Consider the following 26,382-nt stretch of genomic DNA (forward strand, 5'->3'; position numbering starts at 1 on the left):
TTGGATCCAAAACTGAATAGCATCTTTTGGGGTCCACGCTCATATAAAATTCATCGATGAAGATGCTAAAAAGATCACTTGCACCCATGATTGAATGGCATCTTTAGCATCGAACATTTTGCTGGGATTTGAAAGTGGTTTGTGTGGAACCTTTTTTAATCCTTAAATGAAATGGACCTTATTATAGCCATTAATAGGCAAAAGTTCATTCATTCCTGCTACTGGAAATCATTATTGAGAAGAAAGGTCATCGAGTCATAATCCTAGCCTCCAGCTCAAAACTGGTTTCTCAATAGATAAAACGTTCGTTGTGCTTTCCATTCCGTTGTCAGTGCAGTTGTAATTTCGAAATAATAATAAAGAAAAGACGGCCAATTTGTTTTATGAGATACATAAATTTCTTTATTCAATAACTAATTAAATTTCCAAAAAAAAAAATAATTTTGAAATGAGCACAAAATGTTGATTGATTTTAGTTTTTTTTTTTTTAATTTAATTTATTTGTTAATGTTAAAATAGAACCTCAAAAACTGCTTTACATGTGACCATTTTTAACATTAACCGAAAAAAATCTCAATTCTCTTTAAAGTTTTCTTTTGGTTTTTGGTGAGTGTAAGAGATAACAAAAAAGAAGTTGTGATGATTTTTTCTATTATTTTATGAGAGAATGGTAGTGAATAAACGACAAGATAACGTTTATAATTCTCAAAGAGTTTAACACACACACGCACATGACTAGAGAAAGAATTGATGTAAGGCTATGTTTACATTGGGGGCTAATGTCGGCCAATGTAAACCTGTCTCAATATAATGCTTGAATTCTTCTCTACATGCATATTGTATGTATGTAAAATACATGTGTGTTAATTGGTTTTCTTCTTTCTTCTTTGCTGTTAATTAATGCTATGTGTTGTTTCGTTTGTTTAATACTTTCATATCGAATTGATTTCATTTTGTTTTTGTTTTCTTTTCTTGGGTTTTTTGTTTTGTTTTTTTCTTTTTTTATATAAAATTAATGTTCAAGTCTTTTCAGAAACAAATGCATTACGATCAAATTGTTGTTGTTATTATTATTGGTTTGTTTTTTTTTTTGGTTTTCTTTGACAATACATTGCTATTTTTTCGGGGTTTTGTTTTATTTGTGGTTGGGAGTTTTGTGTTGTTGTGAATTAATTTATTTCTTTTTTTATTAGTTGTTATCAATTTTTCTTTAATTAAATTATTTTTTATTTTTATTCATTGAAAAATAACATTTGCTATTTTTTGTTTTGTTTGTTTTGTTTTGACATTTCGTTACTTAATGCTATGCTATATGTAATTAAAATGTAAGATTCTTCTTCTTCTTGGTTTTTGGTTTATTTTTTGTTTTTTAATTTATATTATTTCTGTCTCTGCTTTCATCAATTTCTGACTAATTTTATTTTTTTGGTTTGGAATTTTTTTAGGGGAAATGTGAATAGGGGTGGAGTAGGAGGCGACAACTACATCCGTCTCTTAACATTGCCTTAGTTTTTTTACATAATTCCTGGTTGACGAGAGTTGAAGTCCTGCCAGCATTTGTGTTTCTGTTATGTGTCTTGTCCTTTAGTTGAATTTCAACTATGTTTTTTTTCAGTTCCTTGATAATTGGCTGGATGTGTGTTAATTTTAGGGGGCAGGGGGTAGGAAATGTTTCTAATAGGAAGTTTGTTTTTTTTTTTGTTTGTTTTAAGTTGGTTTGCTTTACTGCTCTGTTCACTCATTTTATGTAATTCGTTTCTTTAATTCAAATGCCTTGCTTGCTTCTATGCTTGTTTCGTTTATGGTTTGGTATACACTTTTTGTTGTTGTTGTTTTATTTTTCTGTAATTTACTCTTCGTTTGTTAAATTTATTGTTGTTGTTTCATTAATTCATTTCTAATTTGCATAATTAGTTTTTCTTTGTTTTTTTTTGGTTTCTTTTCGACTATGACAATTTTTAATTTTTGGAACCGTCTTTGCGGGACGTTGAGGGGGCATCGCCTAAGTTTATCATGTCTCGTGGTTTCCACACCGGGGACCCTATAATAAAAATGAAAGAAAAGAAAGAAATGTGGAAATCATATGAAAAATGTTTTGGTTTTTTTTCGAAAGAATTTAGTTTCAAAAATTTAACTACAAATTAAATAAAAATATTTTTTTTTATTTCAAAATTAAAATAAGAAATAATTGTAAAGAAAAAAATAACATTTTTTTTAATTTGCCAATTTTTTTATAAGTTGAAAATGAGTTTTTGGTGTCGCTTTTTTGAAAGAGAAAAACAAATTAACAGAGAGCAGCCATGTAAAGAGAAGTGAGAGAGAGAGAGAGCTATTTCAAACTTTTCTCTTTTGTTTTTCGAATAGTAAAAGTTCATTTACTCAGGGGTGGAATATTAGAGCTTTGCACTTTTGAATCGCCAAAGGTCTTGCCAACGTAGAAAAGCTTGCAAAATTATTCTATAGATAGGAAAGCTTTCAACAGTTTCTATCGGCAAAAAATATTCCTTACTTAAAAACCTTTTCTAGATAGGGAATCTTAAAAAGGTATTTTATAGTCTTTTGTTTTATCCAAAGCTTTCAAAAGGTTTTCATAGGTGTAATATGTAGAGAAAAATTTTTAAAAGTCTTCTGTACCCAGAATAGTTTTAAAGGCCTTCTATAGATAGAAAAGCTTTAAGAGTTCTAATAATAAAAATAAAAATAGCTTTTAAAGCTATTCTTTAGATATATAAGCTTTCAAGTGTCTTCTATAGATAGAATAATTCTCAAAAAAACTTCTGTGTAGAGAAAAGCTTTTAAAGCTATTTTCTTAAACATATGAGCTTTTAAATGCTTTGAATACACAAAAGAACTTTTAAACTTTTAAAAGATCTTTTAAAGGTTTTTTATATAGAACAACATTCAAATTGCTTCTAAAGTTCGCCTATAAATAAAAGACATTTAAAAAGCTTTAAGAGGTCTAATATATAGAAAATAGCATTTAAAAGTATTTATTTGATTTATGAGCTTTCAAAGATCTTCTATAGATAGAATAGCATTTAAGAATCTTCTATATAGGGAAAGGCTTTTAAAGGTATTTTTCAGATATATGAGCTTTTAAATGCTTTGAATACACAAAATAACTTTTAAATGGTAAAATAGCTTTTAAATGTATTTTATATAGAAAAACTTTCAAATAGCTTTCATAAGGTCTCTTATAAATAAAAGAAATTTAAAAAGCTTTAAAAGGTCTGATATGGAGAAAGGAGCTTTCAAATGTATTCTTTAGATGTATGAGATTTCAAAGGTCTTCTATAGACAGGATAGATTTAAAAAATTTTCTATATAGAGAAAAGCTTTAAAGGAATGTTTGAGATATATGAGCTTTTAAATGCAGTGAATACACAAAAGAACTTTTAAATATCTTCGGAACATAAAAGAGGTTTTAAAGGTCTGTTATATAGACAAACTTTCAAATAGCTTTCAAAAGGTCTCTTATAAATAAAAGAAATTTAAAAGCTTTAAGTGGTCTAATGTGGAGAAAAGAGCTTCAATAGGTAAACAACTTTTAAATGTCTTCTAGAAATGTAAGAGCTTTTCATTGTCTTTTATATAGAAGAACTTTCAAATAGATTTTAAAGGTCTCATATAAATTAAAGAACATTTATATCTATAAGTTTACCTAAAGTGCCCTTTAAATATCTTATGTATATTTTAAAGGTCTTCTATAGATAGGAGATCATTTCAATTTTTTTTACATAAAGAAGAGCTTTTAAAGAACTTTCATGGTTAGAAGAGCTTTGAAATGTCTTCCATGGATAAAATAGCATTCAAAAACCTTCCATAGATAAAATGGCTTTCAGATGTCTTCAGAAATAGAAGAGCTTTAAAAGATCTTACAGAGATAAACGCTTTCAAAGGTGTTCTATAGATAGAGAAGCTTTTAAAGGTATTTTACATTTTTTTAAATGGCTCTAAAATACATTTAAATGTTCTATAAAGATGAGAGCTTTTAACCGATTCCTTTAGATATAAGAGCTTCTAAAGTTCTTCTATAGAAGAAGAGCTTTTAAAGGTATTCTACGTATAGAAAAGCTTCCAAGGTTCTTCGGTCTTCAATGGATAAAATAGCGTTCAAAAACCTTCCATAGATAAAATAGCTTTCATATGTCTTCATAGCTTTAAAAGATCTTACAGAGATAAAAGCTTTCAAATTTGTTCAATAGATAGAGAAGCTTCTAAAGGTATTTTAAGAACAGAAAAGCTTTTAAAGGGCTTTTACCTGTAGAATACATTTAAATGGTCTTCTATAAACATGAGAGCTTTTAACTGATTTCTTTAGATATAAGAGCTTCTAAAATTCTTCTATCGAAGAAGAGCTATTAAAGTTATTCTACAGTTAGAAAAGCTTCCAAAGTTCTTCTATAGATAGAATAGAAGAGCTTTGAAAGGTCTTCCATAGATAAAATAGCGTTCAAAAACCTTCCATAGATAAAATAGCTTTCAAATGTCTTCATAGATAGAAGAGCTGTAAAAGATCTTACAGAGATAAAAGCTTTCAAATGTGTTCTATAGACAGAGAAGCTTCTAAAGGTATTTTAAGGATAGAAAAATCTTTTAAAGGGCTTTTACTTGTATAATAAATTTAAATGGTCTTCTATAAACATGAGAGCTTTTAGCTGATTTCTTTAGGTATAAGAGCTTCTTTAGTTCTGTTATAGAAGAATAGCTTTTAAAGGTATTCTGCAGATAGAAAAGCTTCCAAAGTTATTCTATAGATAGAATAGAAGAACTTTCAAATGTCTTCCATGGATAAAATAGCGTTCAAAAACCTTCCATAGATAAAATAGCTTTCAAATGTCTTCATATATAAAAAAGCTTTAAAAGATCTTACAGAGATAAAAGCTTTCAAAGGTGTTCTATATACAGAGAAGCTTTTATAGGTATTTTACTGATAGACAAGCTTTTAAATGGCTCTTAACGGTAGAATAAATTTAAATGTTCTTCTATAAAGATGAGAGCTTTTAACCGATTTCTTTAGATATAAGAGCTTCTGAAGTTCTTCTATAGAAGAAGTGCTTTTAAAGTTATTCTACAGATAGAAAAGCTTCCAAAGTTCTTCTTTAGATAGAATAGAAGAGCTTTCAAAGGTCTTCCATGGATAAAAAAGCGTTCAAAAGCCTTCCATAGATAAAATAGCTTTCAAATGTCTTCATAGATAGAAGAGCTTTAAAAGATGCGTTCAAATGTGTTCTATAGATAGAGAAGCCTTTAAAGGTATTTTACTGATAGGCAAGCTTTTAAATGGTTCTTAACGGTAGAATACATTTAAATGTTCTTCTACAAACATGAGAGCTTTTAATTGATTTCTTAAGATACAAGAGCTTCTAAAGTTCTTCTATAGAAGAAGAGCTTTTAAAGGTATTCTACAGTTAGAAAAGCTTCCAAAGTTCTTATATAGATAGAATAGAAGAGCTTTCCAAGGTCTGCCATAGATAAAATAGCATTCAAAAGCCCTCCATAGATAAAATAGCTTTCAAATGTCTTTCATAAATAGAAGAGTTTTAAAAGATCTTACAGAGCTACATAAGCTTTCAAAGGTATTCAATAGATAGAGAAGCTTTTAAAGGCTTTTAAAGTTATTCTACAGATAGAAAAGCTTCCAAAGTTCTTCTATAGATAGAATAGCAGAGCTTTCAAATGTCTTCCATGGATAAAATAGCGTTCAAAAACCTTCCATAGATATAATAACTTTCAAATGTCTTTCATAGATAGAAGAGCTTTAAAAGATCTTACAGAGATAAAAGCTTTCAAATGGGTTCTACAGATAGAGAAGCTTCTAAAGGTATTTTACTGATAGAAAAAGCGTTTAAAGGACTTTTACCGGTAGAGGACATTTAAATGTTCTTCTATAAACATGAGAACTTTAAACTGATTTCTTTAGATATAAGAGCTTCTAAAGATCTGTTATAGAAAAATAGCTTTTAAAGGTATTCTACAGATACTAAGGCTTCCAAAGTTATTCTATAGATAGAATAGAAGAGCTTTCAAAGGTCTTCAATGGACAAAATACCGTTCCATAGATAAAATAGCTTTTAAATGTCCTTCATAGATAGAAGAGCTTAAAAAGATCTTACAGAGATAAGGCTTTCAAAGGTGTTCTATAGATAGAGAAGCTTTTAAATGTTTTTTACTGATAGAAAATCATTTAAAGGGCTTTTACCGGTAGAAGACATTTAAATGGTCCTCTATAAACATGAGAGCTTTTAAAGGTATTCTACAGTTAGAAAAACTTCCAAATTTCTTCTATAGATAGAATAGAAAAGCTTTCAAAGGTGTTCAATGAACAAAATATCGTTCCATTGATAAAATAGCTTTCAAATGTCTCTCATAGGTAGAAGAGCTTTAAAGGATCTTACAGAGATAAATAAGCATTGAAAGGTATTCTATAGATAGAGAAGCTTTTAAAGTTATTTTGCTGATAGAAAAGCTTTTAAAGGGCGTTTACAGGAAGAAGACATTTAAATGGTCTTCTATAAACATGAGAGCTTTTAACTGATTTCTTTAGATGCAAGAGCTTCTAAAGTTCTTCTATAGAAGAAGAGCTTTGAAAGGTACTCTACAGATGGAAAAGAGCATTACAAAGTTCTTCTATATGAAGAATGTTCTTTAGAGGTATTCTGTATATAGAAGAGCTTTTAAGGGTCATATATAGATAGAAGAAGTTTTAAAGTTATTCAATGGGTAAAAGCTTAAATATCTTTTCATACAAAAGGGCTTATAAAGGTCATCCAAAAATAGGGGTTCAATAAATAGAAGAGTTTTAAAGGTATTCTATAGATAGAAGAGCTTTTAAAGATCTTTTATAGTTGGAAGATCTTTTAAAGTTCTTCTTCAAATAGAAGGTATTAGAGGTATGCTATAGGTATATAGAAGAGCTTTTAAGGGTCATATATAGATAGAAGAAGTTTTAAAGTTATTCAATGGCTAAAAGCTTAAATATCTTTTCATACAAAAGGGCTTATAGGGCTTTAGGTCATCCAAAAATAGGGGTTCAATAAATAGAAGAGTTTTAAAGGTATTCTATAGATAGAAGAGCTTTTAAGGATCTTTTATAGATGTAAGATCTTTTAAAGTTCTTCTACAAATAGAAGGTATTTAGAGGTATGCTATAGGTAAAAGAGCTTTTAGATAAAAGAGCTTTTATGATAATATACTGATAGAATAAGTTTTAAAGTTATTCCATAGTTAGACGAACTTTTAGAGAGGTTATAAAGGTATTATATAGATAGAAGAAGGTCTAAAGGTCCTATAGATGAAAGAGGTTTTAAAGCTTTTAAATGTCTTCTGTAGAAGATATATTCTATATAAAGAGGCATTTAACAGATAAACAGATTCGACAAGAGCTTTTAGATATCATATACAGGCAAAAGAGCTTATAAAGCTAGTCTATATATAGAATAAGGTCTAAAGGTTTTCTATAGATGAAAGAGCTTTTGAAGGTCTTCTATAGATAGAAGAGCTTTGAAATGTCTTCTGTAGAAGATGTCTTCTATATAAAGAAGTCATTTTACAGATAAATAGAGTCGACTCTATAGGTGAAACAGATTTCAGATGCCTTCTGTAAGAAGAATAGCGAATGTGTTTCAAATGCCTTTTATAAATAGAAGAGCTTTCAAAGGTATTCTATATATATAGAATACATTACAACCACCTTCTTTAGGAGGGATTTCTTCTATTAATAGAACAACAAATGGATAGGAAAGATAGAAGAACCTCCAAAGGTCTTGTATATATAGATGAGCATCCTTTACCCCAGAATTTTGTACGACCCTCTTTGACGAAGACGACATACGTTCACGCATTTGGGCCCTGCGTACTCTCACTCTCTTAACATATTTTGTTTTTCTCTTTGTTAATAGATTTTCTCTGTTACTTTAAAACAAGGCTAGGGAAAGATAATGAAAGGGGTAAATACAATGGTGGGCAAATTGCGAGAGACTCATGTATTTTTTACACTTTTGTGTATGAGGCCGAGCATTTCTGCCCAACAGTGGATACATATAACTTTCCCCTATCCCTCTCTCTTTCCCCGTCTAAACTTGTTTTAATATTACCCAACAAACATAAATACATAGTAATGTTTGTTAAATAACTTCCTTAGGCATAAAATAAAAAGAAATCATTTTCTAACAGCTACATTTCCAAAGAAAGAAAGAAATCATTCTTATATTTCTTCTTTAGATGTATGTGTGTGTGTGAGTAGTATGTGTATGTAAATATGTTAATGATAAAATATAAAATAAAATAATAATAAAATCAACATGCCTTAAAGGTTATCTTCTTCTATCAGTTGATAATTAAAGTGAATAATGAATAAAATAAATACAAAGAGAGAGAGAGAAATCGAGCAATATACTATGTGTGATAGAGAGAAATGCACTCTAATTATGGTGATATACAAACTAAACAATTATGAATTGAATGATGGTGAGTGATTTAAAATGTTGACATCGCTTGTCTCTTAGATTTTATTTGCTCGTTTTTTTTTACTTTTGCTTTATTTAATTTTTTGTTTATTTTTTGTTGTTAACTTCCTGTTATTTATTATATAAATTGAATACTGTGAAACCGCTTTATTAAATCCGTAAATTTTTGTTCATTTTGTTTCCTTAATTTTCTTTGTTAACTAATTTTTCTGTGATATGAATCATGCCAACATTTAGTTTTAATGAAAGAAAAAAGGAAAAAAATGTGAAGATAAAAAAATATGCAATGAGATATGCGATTCTATTGTGCCTTAAGTGCCTAAAAAATTATTTTGCTTAGATTTTTTCTACAATAATATTAATAAATATTTTCAATAATGAAATGAAACCATAACATTAATTCATTAATAACCTATTATTAATGATACTTTTTCATGCCATCAATGAAAATTTTCATTAATTTTATTTCAATGACAATTTTGTCATAAATACAATGAAGCTCTACGTTGGTTCAGTTATGAAGTTTCTTCATAAATTTGACAGTTTCTTTGGTAGTTATGACATAACATATGTCATTTTGCGGCCGTATGCTCACCAAATGTGGAATATTTATACATTGAAGTGGAATTTTTTAAATTTCCGTATATATTTAATATTACTGAATATTTTTTGGTAAGTTTGCGAGAAAAATGAATATGTCGCTATTTAAATATAATAACTTTTTTATCTCGTATGCAGATAGAAGAGCTTTAAAATGTATTCTTATTGGATAGAAAAGCGTTTAAAGTTCTTCAACCCATAGAACAGAAGGTCTTTGTGGCTTTATCTATAGAGGGACTTTTAAAGTTGTTTGTATCTATAGACGACATTTAAACCTTTTATTATAGAAAAGCTTTCAGAGCTCTTCTACAGGTAAAATACATTTTTATGTCATCTATATATAGAATACCTTTAAAATGTCTTCAGTAGATGGAGTAGAGTTTAAAATCCTTCTAGAAGAGCTTCACATTTTTTTAGAGCTCAAAAAGCTTTTACGTATATAGAAGAACTTTTAAAGTTCTCACATCTATAGAATACTTGAAAAAGGTAGATAAACTAATTTTTAAAGATCTGCCATCCATGGAAGATCATTCAAATGTCTTCCATAGCTTCTGCTTTTAAACGTCTTCAATAGACCAAAGGCTAGTAAATGTCTTCTTTTGATAAAAGAAAATAATTCAAAATTTTAGATAAAATGTCTTCTAAGAATGGAAGAGCCAACGTATTGGCTAACGACAAGAAATCCATACTTAGAGGCCTCCACCAAGGAACTCATGGTACGACAATGAGACAAAAGAAACCATAAGATCTAGTTTTAGGATAGAAACGGAAAGGAGAGACTGCAAAAATTCAGTACGGTGTCATCACCATCACGAGCAGATATCGAAACCGACCGTTTAAATGCTTTTAAATGCATTGAATACACAAAAAAACGTTTAAATATCTTCTGCAGGTAAAAGAGCTTTTAAAGGAAAACTTTCAAATAGCTTTCAAAAGCTCTCCTGTAAATAAAAGAAATTTAAAAGGCTTTAAGGGGTTTAATGTGGAGAAAAGAGCTTCAATAGGTAAACAACTTTTAAATGTCTTCTAGAAATATAAGAGCTTTTAAATGTCTTTTTTATAGAGAACGTTGAAAGTCGTATAGCTTTAAAAGGTCTCATATAAATTAAAGAATATTTACATCTATAAGTTTAACTACAATACCCTTTAAATATCTTCTGTATATTTTAAAGGTCTTCTATAGAAAGGCGATACCTTCATGGTTTTTTTACACATAAAAGAGCTTTTCAAGATCATTTATAGTTAGAAGAGCTTTCGGAGGTCTTGTACAGATAGAAGAGCTTTGAAAGGTCTTCCATGGATAAAATAGCGTTAAAAAACCTTCCATAGATAAAATAGCTTTCAAATGTATTCATAGATAGAAGAGCTTTAAAAGATCTTACAGAGATAAAAGCTTTTAAAGGTGTTCTATAGATAGAGAAGCTTTAAAGGGATTTTACTGATAGACAAGCTTTTAAATGGCTCTTTACGGTAGAATACATTTAAATGTTCTTCTATAAACATGAGAGCTTTTAACTGATTTCTTTAGATATAAGAGCTTCTAAAGTTCTTCTATAGAAGAAGAGCTTTTAAAGTTATTTTTCAGTTAGAAAAGCTTCCAAAGTTCTTCTATAGATAGAATAGAAGAGCTTTGAAAGTTCTTCCACGGATAAAATAGCGTTCAAAAACCTTCCATAGATAAAGTAGCTTTCAAATGTCTTCATAGATAGAAGAGCTTTAAAAGATCTTACAGAGATAAAAGCTCGCAAAGGTGTTCTATAAATAGAGAAACCGACCGTTTTTTCGCCTAGCTCGCTCAGGTCTATGCCAGCCAATAGGCGGCGGCGCCACGGCTTGTTTATCGACTCCCACATATATGTCAGCTTCTTTGAAATATAGTGAAAAAAATACTTCAATTCAGAAATATGAACTGGGTAATGCAACGGGAGCATGCCATTGTGTTGCTCTGCTGGAATAATCTTGGTCCACTGTAGACATCAGCAGGCAGACGGTATTTTAACAAGTTTGAATATGTTTCTATCACCTATCAGACCTATCTATCGCATTATATGTGACCAACAAGGTCTCTTTATCTGCATCCCAAGGACAGACGTCTGGCAACTTGAGGATCTCAGCCTATCGCAGATAGCTTTGGCATGTGCGGACGACGTTAACATGCTGTCGAATGTGATCCTTGGGGTAGTTAGAGATCGGAATTCTGCTACCATCGACGATAACATTCGACTCAATGCTCATCTTCGCAGTCCATGTGGTGAACGGAGCGGCCGTAGATGTAGTGGCGGATAAAGGTAGTATGGTAAATCAACTATGACTTCAACCTTTCACAAATGACATCAGCGGAGGTATCTGACGCCAAGATCGTACAATCATCCGAATACGAAACAACTGGTGTTCACTTGGCGGGAACATTTGACAGCAGAGCTGCGATTTGCTCGATTTTAATCGCCAGTGAAAAATAGCCGCGAGTGGGAGTACTCGAAGAGTACGAGCTTTACAAGATTTGCATCCTCCACTATTTTCTTTCATGTGGCAGCGCTTGCTAAAGTAAGAGTTTATACTAAAGGGAGTACTCGGCAAGAGTAGAATCTGCTCGATTTCGAGTGCATTTTACTCTCACACGAAAACGAGCGAAGCCCATACGCTCTTATTCGAGTGGAATAGAAAAATAGACTATACTCGATTTCCTTTTACTACTCGCCTAGTAGTCCCACTCCAATTCAAATAGTTAAACTCGCTTGCATTTCGGAGTTCTCACTGACAGTATTAAAGGCTTTTGATAAGTCGAACGTCATCAACACTGAAATATCCCACCGCTTGTTCTCGTTGAGTCCTCGACTAATATGTGCGGAGATGACGTGCAGCGTCGAGCTGCTTACGGAATCCATGCAGATAATCGGTAATTGGATAGATATTCCTGACGCAGAGGAGATTACTCCTCCCTCAAGAGTCCTAGCTGCGGACGAAAAAAATCGAAATCGGTCAGTAGCGGAACAACCCTGCTAATTTTTCAGAGTTTGAACACAATGTGTGTGGCTAGCGACATACAGAAAAAAATTGTTAGCCATTTGATAAAAAAATTCAAAGATTCAATCAAAAAATTATCGATTTTTCGGCGATGAAAAAATTGTCATATTGATAAAATTCGATAAAATTATTTGATCACAAAGTAAAAATACAACTGATAAAATATTTCACATATTGACAAAAATATTTATCAAAATATTCCACATTGTGCTTGACAAAACAAAATATTTTCTTGATGCAAAAAAAATTTTGAATACATTTTTTCAATCGATAAAAAATGTTCATATTTACAATTATTTTGTTGTTTTCTTATTAAATACAACCCCAAAAGCCAAATTGGTCGAGAATGGTTCGATATTGATTTTAAATTAGATTAAAACTATTAATAAGTTATTACGCAAAACGTATATGTCATTTTAACAAATAAAATTAAATAATGCATTACTGAACTTCAATGCATTTGGTGCGGAAACCTTTTTCGCGATAGAGAAAAAATTACACCGTATTTCATAGTAGTTTTTCGTTCCCTACGCGGCTATGCGGTGGTATTTTTGATATTTGCAAAAAACCACTGAATGCTGATACAAAATTTGGAATATTTTGATACATATTTTTGTCAATATGTAAAATATTTTATCAGTTCAATATAAAAAATCGATAAATATTTTAGTCAATATGTGAAATATTTGTGATCAAATAATTTTATCGAATTTCGTCAATATGACAATTTTTTATCGCCGGATTTTTTTTCTGTGCAGGTTGAGAATTTTGGTGAGATACTCAAATCCCGGCTCATCCAGAGATTTCATCAGGTCCCATCGCTTTGGATGATTTAGCGTTCCTAATGTCATTTGTAACATCATTTATTGTATATTGTGGTGGTTCATCATCGACAGGAAACAAAACTAATGCGGCAGACTGTCGATTAAAATAACTTGCAAATCCCTTCGAATCAGTCAGTCTAACGTCCCCAAAAGTGATTGTGGTCCTAACTTCCTTCCTCCCAGGGTTCGAGACTGACTTAACCGTTACCCACAATTCACTTATTTCGGCTCCAAAGTTGCAACTCTTCAGATGTTTTAGCCACTTGTTCCGCTTATGCTCACCGACCAATCTCTTAACTTCTAAATCACTGGAGTTGGTTCGGCGAAGCTCATCACTATCATTTGCTTATCAGCCGCCTCTGCTGAGAAATTTGGTCTCACTAGTTGTATTCGACGAGGAGGTATATAGCGACAGGCTGCAGCGGTGATGTTGATCGTATCAAAGTGTGTTATCTTGGGCCCCAGGCCTGCAAATTTTGGATCTTATCAAAGTGTGAATTCCAAAGATGCTCTGTTTTTATAAAAAGTCAGTCAAACAGACAGACGGACTTACGGATATTGCTAAATCGGCCGACTCCAAATTGTCCGAAACGGATTTCGTCCAAACATACCACTTCCGCCAGGTATGGGCAGTCTATTTTTTGTTGCTTTAATGCAATGGTGCACAAGAAGAGAATGCTATTTTGGGTTTTTGTATGGGAAAGAGAGTTGTAGTTAACTTTTTCGTAAAGAAGCGTGCATGGCTGCTTTAATGGTTTCTTAATTGGTTGAATTGTGTGAGTGGAGCGAGAAACTCTCTTTGTTTGCTCGCGAGTAAAGGGAAAACCGATGCATTCAATGTTAGTTACTCTCTTCATACACGCAGTTTAACTCATAAATTGAGCAAAGATTGTAGTTATTGTGTGAGTGCTTGGGTTGTAATGCAGCGGTGCTCAGAATAGTTGGTGTATTAGTAGTGGTAAGACACTCTCCCCATTGCTAAGCAATGGCAAATCAGAAAGAAAGAGAGAATGCGTGTGGTTTGTTTTTACGCTACCGTAAGGAAGCGAGCACCAATGTTTTAATGAGTTATTTTGTGTGTGTGAGATGAGAGAGCACAATCCCTTGGCGCTTCTCTTGCCTCACACTGCATTAAAAAATCATGCGCACACACAATGGGAGCTCCTAATTTAGGAATCCTAAAAGTAGGCTTTTGTTGCTTCTTCCAGATTTATATCAAGAGAGCGCACACGTGCTCTCAGTGAACATTTCTCTCTCCACACACGCAATTGAACTAATTGAAGAAGGGTTAGGGTTATACAACCTCGTATCCGTATATCATATTTTGATGAGTTTTTTTTTACCTAAGATTAGTCCAAATTTACATTAGGCAATTTTCCTTGCGGCAATTGTCAGTTTGATGGAGAGAGAGGGGTGAGGCATATGGTAACCCTTTGGCTCTGAACATCCTCTCTCACCAACAAATTGAAAATTGCCGCAAGGAAAATTGCCTAATGTAAATATGGACTTAGATAAAATCTTACACGGTGCTCTTGAACCAACTTTAAATGAAAGGAGCTTACACCTGGGAAGTTTTTGCGGATTCTGAAACTACAATGTTCATAGGTGGTGATTTGTGGTGATTTTTGACGTACAAAAACCACTGTTTAAGCTGGAATGTCAACTGTTTTAAGGTAAAAATCGCTACAGACCTAGGGTGCGTATGTGGCTGTAGCAATTTTTACCTCGAAACAGTTGGCATCCCTGCTTTTTGAATAAATCGCGATTAAATTTCACATTTTTAGTGCTGTTTTAGGTTTTCACGATTTTCCTTGGAAACCGCAAGTCCTATCAAAATGGTGTTGGAGAAAATATTGTAGCTGTAAAAATTTTCTACAAGATTGATCTTTATGATATTTCGGTAGGTTTTACCATTTTTGAGATATAGAAGTTCAAATGAAGACAATGCACTGACTGTATCGTCTCCTTATAAAACAGAATTCGGCAAGCAAAGAGAGCTTCTCTCTCCACTCACTAATTGAAAAACCATGCACTGACAACAGTGTTTGCTCAAATTGTTGTTGTTGTATGCTTTTACTTGCGAGCAGACAAAGAGAGCTTGTCTCTCCACTCACTATTTGAGAAACTATGCACTGACAACAATGTTTGCTCAAATTGTTGTTGTTGTGTGCCGATTGCAGATTTAGATCAGAGTAAGGCAGCCAAGATCGGGACAAGGGAGACTTCTCTCATATCAATGAGTGCACCCCGAATCATATTTAGCTCAATGATATGCGACCTACTGTTTATCGCCGAGTCCGAACGGCGTGTCTCAAGACACCACTGTTGGAGAAGTTTTTCAGGGCTGAAATACTCAGGAAATGTCGCCCTTGTCCCGTATGGGATGTTGTGGAACAATGTTTTTTTAAGGCAGCCAAGATCGCCCATATACGTTAACGTGACTAAAACAACAACATACGTTCTCTTTACTCTCATCCGTGCCGTGGTTTAGCAAATGAAAGACTCGCTCAGAGAGACTAACGCACAAAATATTTTGAGCACCACCTGAGCAATGATGAACACGAAGAGAGCATTTGTATGGTTAATCGTATGAAAATCTAAAGGCGAGTGCTCATTTTGTTCATTAATGCACCGGAGTAAGGCAATGTGTCTTTCGTGAGCTTAAATTTAAGCTTTGTTCCTTTACTTTATTGCTCAAAATTGCTCTCTCATGAAAATTTTTACCAGAAAAGTAAAGGAACGGAAAATGGTAGATCTGGTAGCAATATCAAAAAGAAACATAAACAAATCAATGTTCGTCTTTTATTTCACAGTTTTTAATTTTGTTTTGTCAGCGTTCGACTTTTTCTTCTGTTTTTCGTCCATTTTCTTCTTCATTATGAAATAATCGTCAAACAAAAGTCGAAAAATCAGTTCTGCCATTTTTTACCTGCAGAAAATTTGCTGGTAGCCTGTGGTAGAAGAGAAAGCCATTTTCGCTCTCTCTCCCCTCTCACTCTCTTAAAAATTGCTTCCAGTTTTGCCACTTTTCGGGGTTAAAGAACGCTTTGCAGTTAAAAAATGGTAACAAATGGTCAAAATGGTAACCTCAGCTATGTAAAGGAACACACCTTTACTCTCGCTCACAACTTGTATAGATTCTAACTCATAGATGAACAAAATGAGCACCATACAAGTGCTCTCTTCGTGTTCATCATTGCTCTAACTGGTGGGGAGCGAGAGTAAATTTACGCTCACATTAGTCACATTGCCTTACTCTGATTTAGATTCTTGTAAATTTTAGAAGAGAAAGAGAGAGAGAGACTTTATTTCTCCCGCATTGTTCGTGCCTTACAAACTTCTAAAAGAGCGAAGGAACTACGTTTTATCACGTTCATTATCCAATATTTAGTAAATTAATCGAGGTTTGACAAAATAGAGCAGGTGTAAACTTTGTTCAATGAATTGTAAATGACCATTGCCTGACGCTTTGATATATTGTACTACTCTCCATTGGCGAAGCTAGCAATAAATAGATTGATGTGATTGTGTTGCTGTGAAAAAATAATAAATTATAAATAAAAATGTGTAATGCAAAAAGTGATGCCAAGTTTGATTAAAGCCAAAAAATACTATGCTAAAGCAAAAAGGAAAAACTATCAAAAGCAACAATATGATTATAAAGAACATACAAACATTTGTTGTATGTAAAAGAGCATTGATGTGTTAGACGACATGATGATCGTTTGATGAAGAAAGAGAGCGAGAGATAGAATTATAGAAGTAGTAAAAAAATTGTATTTTACAAGAGCGGAATTTGTAACCAAACTACATGTGAATGGGAGATTGAGGTGGTTGGTGGTGGTGGGTGAGTGGTTGGCTGACAGGGTGATAATTATTTTTCGTTTTACGTGAAAGTGAGACGACATTTAGAAAAGATTTCTTCTGAAGATGTGGGATTTAAAGGAGTTTCAAACATGATTAGTTGTGATAGGGGCGGGGGGTACAATTGGTGTTGCATTTTAGCGTTTTCTTGAAAATTAATTTTTCAAATAAAGATTTACGTTTAGGTTGTTACTTTTGCTTTACAGAGTTTGCGAGTTTGCTTACAAAGGGTGTGTTAACCATAAGACATAATATTAAAAGGTTTGTTTGCAGTTTTTTTATTATTTTTTAGTTGTTTTTTTTTTGTTTGCTTGCTTAAGTTTTAGAAAGTGAGAAAAGGTTGTTGTTTTGGTTTTTTCAATCTGCGACTTCTAGAAATTTAAATGTTTTATAAGGCGTCCATTGATATTTAAACAACGAAACGTAACAAATTAACACAAATCAATTCCAATATTAAATTGTGCATTGTTTTTTTGCATTATTGATTTATTTTTTTTTTTGACACAAACAAAATTCTCTCTCAAGCGATGCCAACCAACACTACAGATTTTGCTTTGCTACTATTTGATTTTTGTTTTAATCAAAAGAATTCGGTTTTGTTTTGTAAACATAAATTGTTGATTTTGATAATAAGGAGTGTGGAGTCGTTATGTTTATGTTGTATATATTTAGGTAAATATACGTATATAAATATATAAAAATGTTATATATTTAGAAAAAATTAATGAAATAAATTTTTAAGTATTATAAATTCAGTTTAAATTAACCAAAAAAAAAAAAAATATGTTAAACATTGCTTTTTTGTTTGTCATTTATGCTGAAGTTGTTGTTGTTGTTGTTGCTTTTAAGGGGAATTTAGGGGATTTTTTCAAAATGTACATATACTAGGTATATTCATTCAATTCTCATAGAAATGCCTAAGGAGTGTTGCAATTCATTTCCTCCATACAAAATAAATCACAAGAGATTATCACAAACATAGGGAAATATTATTTCTTATTTCTTATTTTGGTTTTTTTTTTTTCTTTTAATTTCCATAACTGAAATAAGTTTTTGTAACTTCTTTTTTTTTTAAATACAAATCCAATAAAATGTTTATTGGTATGCGTTTTGGTAAATTTTCTCCTTGGTTTCCTACTTCTTCAAGACCAGCAGAAATGGGTCCTGTCTTTTATAGTATTTATCTGTCTATCTAGCTATCCAGAGACATGATATGTACGATCCTAACTACTGTTTATTGCCCTCACTTTGGCATTGTAATGATCGATTTTCAATTTGTTTTCTTTTCTTCTTCTTAATTTAAACTATTCCCACGACCACTTGAACACAAAAAATGTCACTCAATTCTTGTTGCTTGTTGTTGCTTTTTTAATCTTAGTTTAATGCTTTTCTTTTTGATTTTTATTTATTATCTATGCCCTTGTCCTTAGTGTGGAATTCCATTATTTTAATACTATAATTTGTTTATTTTTCTAATCTTATTTTTTTCCTAGTGTAGTTGTAGATGTGTGTGTGTGTCTTGTGTTATATTGAGTTTATTATTTTTTGCGTTACGTTGCTTTACGTACATTACGTTCCGTTTACATTTACGTTGTTTTCATTTTATTGTATTATAACTATTACTATTTTGTTTTCTTTTTGATTAACTCTTTTTGAATACTGTTTACTATTTGATTTTGTTGTTGTTGTTCTTGTTTTATTTGTTGTTGTTGTTTATTTGTTATTGTTGGTGTTGCAACCATTTGATTACGAAATAATTTTGATTGTATTGCTTGCAAAAGCCTGTTGTTATTTTTTATATTTATGTTTGTTTTAAATCGTCATCGTCGTCTTCATTAAACCATTATTTTCTACTAGTTTTATTGAAAAATTTTTTTATAACTCTGCTTGTGTAACATTGTCATGAGGAAAATTATAGAATAAACATTAGGAATGTACCACTCAGAACGGTAACATTAGACTAACTATTGACTACGCTCTGCAAATAAAGTCCAAGGTAATGGATTACGAACAGACCAAAGATATATTTTACGAGCGCTTAGAAGAAACATATGACCGTTGCCCTGCCCATGACATTTAAATTATACTAGGCGATTCTAATGCCGAAATTGAAAAGGAGAATATCTTTGGCCCAACAGTCGGGAAATTCAGTCTCCACAGTGAAACATCTGACAATGGTATGAGGCTGATAGACTTCGTAGCTGCAAAAAAACATGGTAGTTAGCAGTACCAGATTTAATAATCTCGAAATTCATAAGGGCACCTGGCTGTCTCTAGATCAAAGAACAAGTAATCAAATTGATCATGTTGTGATAGATGGAAGACATTCATCGAGCGTGTTGGATGCACGATCGTTCCGAGGCGCAAACATTGGTTCGGACCACTACCTTGTTGCAGCAAAGGTACGTAACCGTCTAAACGTTGCAAATAAAGCACGAACAGACACAACGCGGAAGTTGGACATCGATAGACTGCAAACACAACAGATAGCCACAGGATATTCCACTCAACTAGCCCAATTGCTTAATGCGAGCACTCCTAGTCCCGATAACATAACAACACAATGGCAAAATATTGTCCACTCCATGCAAACAGCCGCAAAATCCATACTTGGATTCCAGAGACCTCCACAAAGGAATTCATGGTATGACCAGGAGTGTCGTGCTGCCACCGAAGAAAAAAATGCGGCATATAGAGCTACTTTACAATCAGTAGCAACGCGTAGCGCACGAGAGAGATATTGAGAGAAAATTAGAGAAGAGAAACGATTGTTTTTCGCAAGAAAAAAATTAGAAATGGAAAAGCGGGAGTGTGAAAAATCGAGATGTACAGGAGCCAGAATGAAGTCCAAAAATTCTACCAAAGAGTGAAACATCAAACAGATGGCTTTGGTACAGGCACATTCTCCTGTAGAGACCAGCAAGGTAATCTGGTAACAGATACAGATAGTGTACTCAGGATATGGAAGGAACATTTCTCCAATCTGCTGGTATCCAATAGTAGCGAAGACTATGATGCCACAGATCCAATCCCAGAAGATGGTATAGAATGTATACCACCCGGCCAAGATGAGGGAAAACAGCAATCAACCGGCTGAAGAATAATAAAGCAGCAGGACCCGATGGCTTACCAGCCGAGCTGTTCAAAACCGGAGACGACACGCTGATAAGGTGTATTCATCAGCTAGTTAGCACCATCTGGCAGGAAGAACGAGTACCCGACGATTAGAACCTGAGTATCCTGTGTCCCGTCCACAAGAAAGGAGATAAGACTGTATGCTCCAACTATAGGGGCATAAGTCTTCTCCATATTGCCTACAAGATAGTGTCAGGGATGCCCATGGTCAACGAAATAATTGGACCATAGCAATGCGGCTTTAGACCTGGCAAGTCCACCATTGACCAGATATTTACCCTGCGGCAAATCCTAGAGAAGACCCAAGAGATGCAGATCGACACATATCACCTTTTTGGTCGATTATAAAGCAGCATTCGACAGCCCCCTCCGATCAAAGGTATTCCATGCAATGTCTGAATTTGGTATCCCCGCAAAGCTCATCCGGCTTTGTAAGATGACTTTAAGTGATACTAGGTCCTCAGTTAAAATTGGAAAGAACCTCTCTGAGGAGTTCAGTACCAAAAGAGGTTAAAGACTAGGGGACAGCCTTTCGTGTAACCTATTCAACATTTTGCTGGAAAAGGTAATTCGAGATGCAAATGTCAAAAGAAATGGCACAATTTACACCAACAGTCATATGTTACTTGCTTATGCTGGTGACATAGATATCATAGGACGATCAGTAAAGGAAGTAACTGAAACCTTTAGGAAGGTTGAAGCAGAATCTGCGAAAGTGGGTCTGGCGGTAAACGGCGAAAAGATCAAATTGATGGTGTCGACGCGCAAAGCGCTCATAGAGCTCAGACCAACTGTGGAAGTTGGTACCTATACATTTAAGGTAGTTAAAGGCTTCGTCTACCTCGGCACTGCCATAAACACAACAAACAACATCAGCTGTGAAATAAGAAGAAGAATTGTATTGGCCAGCAGATGCTACTATAGTTTAAGTAAGCAATTTAAAAACAAAGCCACATCTCGTCAAACAAAAATAACTCTATACAAAACACTGATACTACCCGTGCTGATGTATGGCTCCGAAGCCTGGGTACTTGCGCAAGCAGACATGGCAGTGCTTGGCGTGTTTAAGAGAAAATTTTTTCGAAAGATCTACGGACCAATCTGCGTTGACGGTGATTATCGACGTCGCATCAACCACGAGCTGTATCTGCTGTACAAAGACATGAATATAGTTAAACGTATCGCGATGCAACGATTGCGTTGGTTAGGACATAAAATAAGAATGAGCGATGATGAACCCGCTAAAAAGGCGTATGAATACATGCCACATGGCGCTGCACGCAGAATCGGCAGGCCTAGCTTCGATGGAGCATACAAGTGGATGAAGGAATTAAAAGGCGCGGTATTCCAAAAAGCGAAGCGAAAAACAGAGAGGAATGGATATCTTTTCTTAGTTCGGTCTATGGAACAAATGTTCTGTAATGAGCCAGCTAAGTAAGTAAGTAATGGATTACAAAAGAGGCTCTGGACAAAAAAAAAAAAAATAAAAAGTTCGGTGACAGAAAAGCCACTCCACAGCCGATATGTCTGATGAGCCGCTACCAACGGCGAAGCCTCTTACATAGGCTGGTTGTGTGGGTTCGAATCTTCTGATTTCCTTTTTCACTTGCAAAAAATCATCGGTCATTAAGCTCGACTCCAACGAGAAGAAATTAAAATTAATATTGAAAACGATCTCGCCCTAATAGACAAGATTTTCAAATAAAAGAATATTATTTCATTGTGACTCGTGTCACGATTCTTTTAAAGAAGCATTAAGTCCGTTGAGATTAACATAACTTTTCTAATTATGACTATTATAGTAAGCCCAATTCTTACATATGGAGCTCTGGTTTAGTTAAAAGCGCTAAGCAACAAATCGTATTTGTTACAAGTCAAAAAGAAATTATGTCAAACCCAGTCATTAATATTTATCGTGCCTCGTGTCATGAAGCATTTAGTCCATAGAGATAAACGGATCTATTCGAACTATAATTACAGTACGTCTAATTCCCTTATTTAGTGGAACGTTCTAAACAAGAATTCGTATCTGTTACGAGCCAAAAGCAAATGATGTCAAATCCATCGTGTCTCGTGTCACGATTCTTTTAAAGTAGCATTTAGTTCGTAGAAATAAACGTATCTATTCTAACAATGGCTGGCGTTCAATTCTTAAATATGAGACTCTGTAAGCGCTAAACAAGTATCCGTATCCATTACGATCCAAAAATCAAATGATGTCAGACCCCTCGTGTCACGATTCTTTCAAAGAAGCATTTAGTCCATATAGATAAACAGATAGTTAGAATAGACTATAGAATCATTTAGTTCGTGGAAATAAACGGGGATCTATTCTAACAATGGCTGGCGTTCAATTCTTAAATATGGGACTCTAAAAGCGCTAAACAAGAATTCGTATCTGTTACGAGCCAAAAGCAAATGATGTTCAACCCATCGTGCCTCGTGTCACGTTTTTTGTAAGAATCATTTAGTTCGTAGAAATAAACGGGGATATATTCTAACAATGGCTGGCGATCAATTCTTAAATATGGGACTCTGAAAGCGCTAAACAAGAATTCGTATCTGCCACGAGGCAAAAGCAAATGATGTCAAATCCCTAGTGCCTCGTGTCACGATTCTTTTCTAGAAGCATTTCGTTCGTAGAAATAAAGGGGGATTTATTCTAACAATGGCTGGCGTTCAATTCTTAAATATGGGACTCTGAAAGCGCTAAACAAGAATTCGTATCTGTTACGAGCCAAAAGCAAATGACGTCAAACCCTTCGTGCCTTGTGTCACGATTTTTTTTAAAGAAGCATTTAGTTCGTAGAAATAAGCGGATCTATTCTAACAATGGCTGGTGATCAATTCTTAAATATGGGACTATGAAAGCGTTAAACAAAAAATCGTATCTGTTACGAGCCAAAAACCAAATGATGTCAAACCCCTCGTGTCTCGTGTCACGATTCTTTCAAAGAAGTATTTAGTTTGTAGAAATAAACGGATATATTCTAACAATGGCTCTGGAAGCGCTAAACAACAAATCTTATCTGTTACGAGCCAAAAAGCAAATAATGTCAAACCCATCGTGCCTCGTGTCACAATTCTTTCAAAGAATCAATTAGTCCATAGAAATAAACAGATCCATTCTAACTATGACTATCGTACGCTAAATGGAGCGCTGGAAGCGCTAAGCAAGAATTTCGATATGTTAAGAAGCAAAAATAAATAGTGCCAAACCCCAACCATAAGTATTTATCGTGTCTCGTGTCATACATATCTTGTCATTCACATTCCCGAAGGGTAACGGGAGACATCATCAATGAGTGCACGCCGATTCATATTAGCTCAATGATATGGGGCCTATTTTTTATCGCCAAGTGCAAACGGCGTGTGTTTGCCCGGCCGTTTGCCAGGACGGACGTGCTCACCATTGCACCACGGTGGCAAAGATATAGGACTGACTCCGAACGGCGTGTCTTACAACACCACTCAGGAGGGGTATTTTGCCACCGCTGGACAGTACGAGGTCCTTGCCCGGCCAGGTAATTGAACACGGGCATATAGAGTGAAAGAAGTACTTGTATGCCACCGTGGTGTACGTTTCTTTTAAAAAAACATTTCATCCATAAAGATGAACTAATGTATTCTATCAACGGCTATAGTACACTCAATTCCTACATATGGAAGTCTGATTTGGTAGAACGCGCTAAAAAAGAAATCGTGTCGACACGAAACATTCAAGGAACGACATCAATACTCATAACCAGTACTCGTAACAAAGAACACTCCACAGGCTTCCATGAACGTGTTACTGGATCTTTATCCGTGACATGTTTTTGCAGAGGAGCAGACATCCAAAAGTGCCTTTGGCTCAAAGCACGGAAATATTAAATCATGTATATCACCACTAAAGAAGTTCGAGCAATCAACTGTGCACATCCCCAGCAGAGAAGTCTGGACCCACAACACTCAAAGAACTTATTTTGTGGCGCAGCTTTCAGTAGGTCACATTGCGATTCTATGTCGAACTGAAATGTCCATGAGCACGGAGAGATTAAGTGATTATATAGCACCGCTAATGAAGTAGGAACAAACCCCTGCGTACATCCCCAGCAGAGAAGTCTGGACCCACAACACTTTACCTCTATATTTTTTGCAGAGATTTATACCACAGGCTCTAAAATGGAAGAGGTACAGACGTCTACAACGATACCTCTCATATAAGTCAAACGAATATTTTAATGTCTTCCATGCCGAAATCTTTGCAGTCAAAAAGGCTGCAGATTTGATAAACAATGGGAAATGGGACATCGATGAACCGGTGCCTATCTAAGTTGAAAGTCAAACGGCCCTACTGTCCTACTCTATCAAGTCTGCGGCAGTTTTGGAACACCTTGGGGAACCTGAAATAAATTGAAACTTTATGTTGGGTCCTGGGTCTTTGCAACATTGTGGGGAAAGAAATGACAGATGAACTGGTGCGTGACGGCTCAGAGTCACAAGATGTTAAAATCGATAATTAGGTCAAGGCAAACGGGTCAAGTTAACGGGATAAGATTGTCCAGATTTGGCGCATGTCGTGCTTTTCCAAAATTGTTTTTGTTACATATCACAAAAGTAGGTTAATTTGTGATCATGCATGTTCGTGCCTAGCCATAAAATTGAAAAAGCCCGCGTGACACGATTGTGTCTAATTTTTTATGGTAAAACCGTTTATTTCAAGATTTCACTTAACACACTTTTTCAATATTCAATTTTTATCTTTTCTACAAAAACTACTGAACCGATTGTCAGGGAATGTAGAGGGATGGCCACCGGTTAAAATGGGATACAAAGCTTGTTGAATTTCGGAGGGGGCGGAGCCCTTGCCTTATACCCTATTTTTTAAAATGATGTTTAAAATAATTACGAATGTATCGGTTTGGAATTTAATTTGCGAGACAATTGTGGTTGTGTCCTCGACTTTACCTACATTTTTAGGACCCAAAGTCTACAAAGCTACTGAACCGATTTTCCTGAAATTTTTAGGAATTGTCCATGGCTGGCCTCCGGTGGAAATAGGGTGGATATTTTCTGGAATTTCATACCATAGTATTGAGGTTATATTATGTTGGTCTTTCCGTTTGTAAACCATTTTGAACAGGATATAATTCCGAGTCCATATATTTATGCGTCCGCAATAATTTAATTGAATAATTGAAATTGAACGCTATATTATTGCACCCGAGTTTCGCTTTTCCATAGGCAGGTCAATTTCGAAGATGGGCTTTATCGGCCAACGTTTTGGTATAGTCCCCATATAACAATAACTCCCGATTTTCAGTATTTTGAGGATTTCGACTACATTTTTATACCGAACAACCTGTAATTTAATATTTAAGATTCCCAGTGGTCACAAAACATCTCTACTAAAAGTTTTCAACATAGGTCCATGTTTTGGTGTAGCCTCCATTTAACAGTACCTTCCGATTTTCGATATTTTGAGGGGTGTAGCTACACTTTTGGACCGAACTACCTGTAATTTCACCTTTTAGACCGAACTACCTGTAATTTCACATTTAAGATTCCCAGTGGTCACAAAACATCTCTACTAAAAGTTTTCAACATAGGTCCATGTTTTGGTGTAGCCTCCATTTAACAGTACCTTCCGATTTTCGATATTTTGAGGGGTGTAGCTACACTTTTGGACCGAACTACCTGTAATTTCACATTTGAGGTCCCCAGTCGTTACAAAATATATCAACCAAAGATCGTCAGCATGGGTCCTTGGTTTGTTATATGCGTTGCGGATTGGTTTGCGGATTTTAGCTACATTTTTTGACCGAATTTTTTGAAACATTTTCTGTCGATATTTAGGCATTTGGGTTTGCGTGGTCACAAAATATCTCCTAAAATTTTGGACAGGAAACAAAACTAAATAATATTTTATGGTGGAGGATATAAAAAATTCTGTCCGGCCGAACATAGCCCTTTTTATACCCTCCGCCTTTAGGCTAAAGAGGGTATATACACTTTGATACGACCAAAAATGTGCCTCATAGAAATAATGGTTTTAGACCCCAAGTATGTTTGGACGAAATGTGTTTCAGACAATTTGGAGTTGATTTAGCCATGTCCGTCCGTCTGTCTGTCCGTCCGTCTGTCTGTCCGTCCGTCTGTCTGTCTGTCTGGCTGGTGCGCACGATAACTCTCGAACGGATGAACCGATTCGGTTCAAATTTTGGCTTTCGTAATACTTTCTCCAAACTTAGTTTAAGTTGGAAGATGAGCTATATCGGTCCACTCCTTTCGCTTCCGGTACCTCCCCCACAAAAGTTCCAAAATGTTCGGAAAATGTGTGGGCACGATAACTTTTTAAGGGAGTAACTGATTTGGCCCATACTTTGCACATCGTGAAATTTCTACCAGTCTTAGATGAGGTTCCAATATGGACTCAATCGGCCCACTCCTTTGGGTAACCTCCCACACAAAATTTCGGATAAGTT

General features: G+C 34.3%; 1 protein-coding gene and 1 long non-coding RNA gene across 18 annotated transcripts in view; one reads left to right on the forward strand and one right to left on the reverse strand.

The window, feature by feature from the left end:
• Positions 1 to 470: 470 nt before the first annotated feature.
• LOC141403579 (protein still life, isoform SIF type 1-like) overlaps positions 471 to 26,382 on the reverse strand; it is a 392,764-nt gene continuing 366,852 nt past the window's right edge. For all 17 annotated transcript variants that reach the window (XM_073986229.1, XM_073986221.1, XM_073986220.1 and 14 more), the window contains one exon: positions 471 to 2,041. In XM_073986229.1, coding sequence (XP_073842330.1) covers positions 1,959 to 2,041 — 83 coding nt within the window. In that variant the 3' untranslated portion in view covers positions 471 to 1,958. The remainder of the gene's footprint in view (positions 2,042 to 26,382) is intronic.
• LOC141403582 (uncharacterized) lies at positions 550 to 5,169 on the forward strand. Its single transcript, XR_012412849.1, has 3 exons — positions 550 to 2,594; positions 2,663 to 4,780; positions 4,867 to 5,169. It is a non-coding gene; the product is annotated as an uncharacterized lncRNA (long non-coding RNA).

This window comes from Musca autumnalis, unplaced genomic scaffold (assembly GCF_047663935.1).
Source record: "Musca autumnalis isolate F117 unplaced genomic scaffold, ASM4766393v1 scaffold_4, whole genome shotgun sequence".
Classification (NCBI taxonomy): domain Eukaryota; kingdom Metazoa; phylum Arthropoda; class Insecta; order Diptera; family Muscidae; genus Musca; species Musca autumnalis.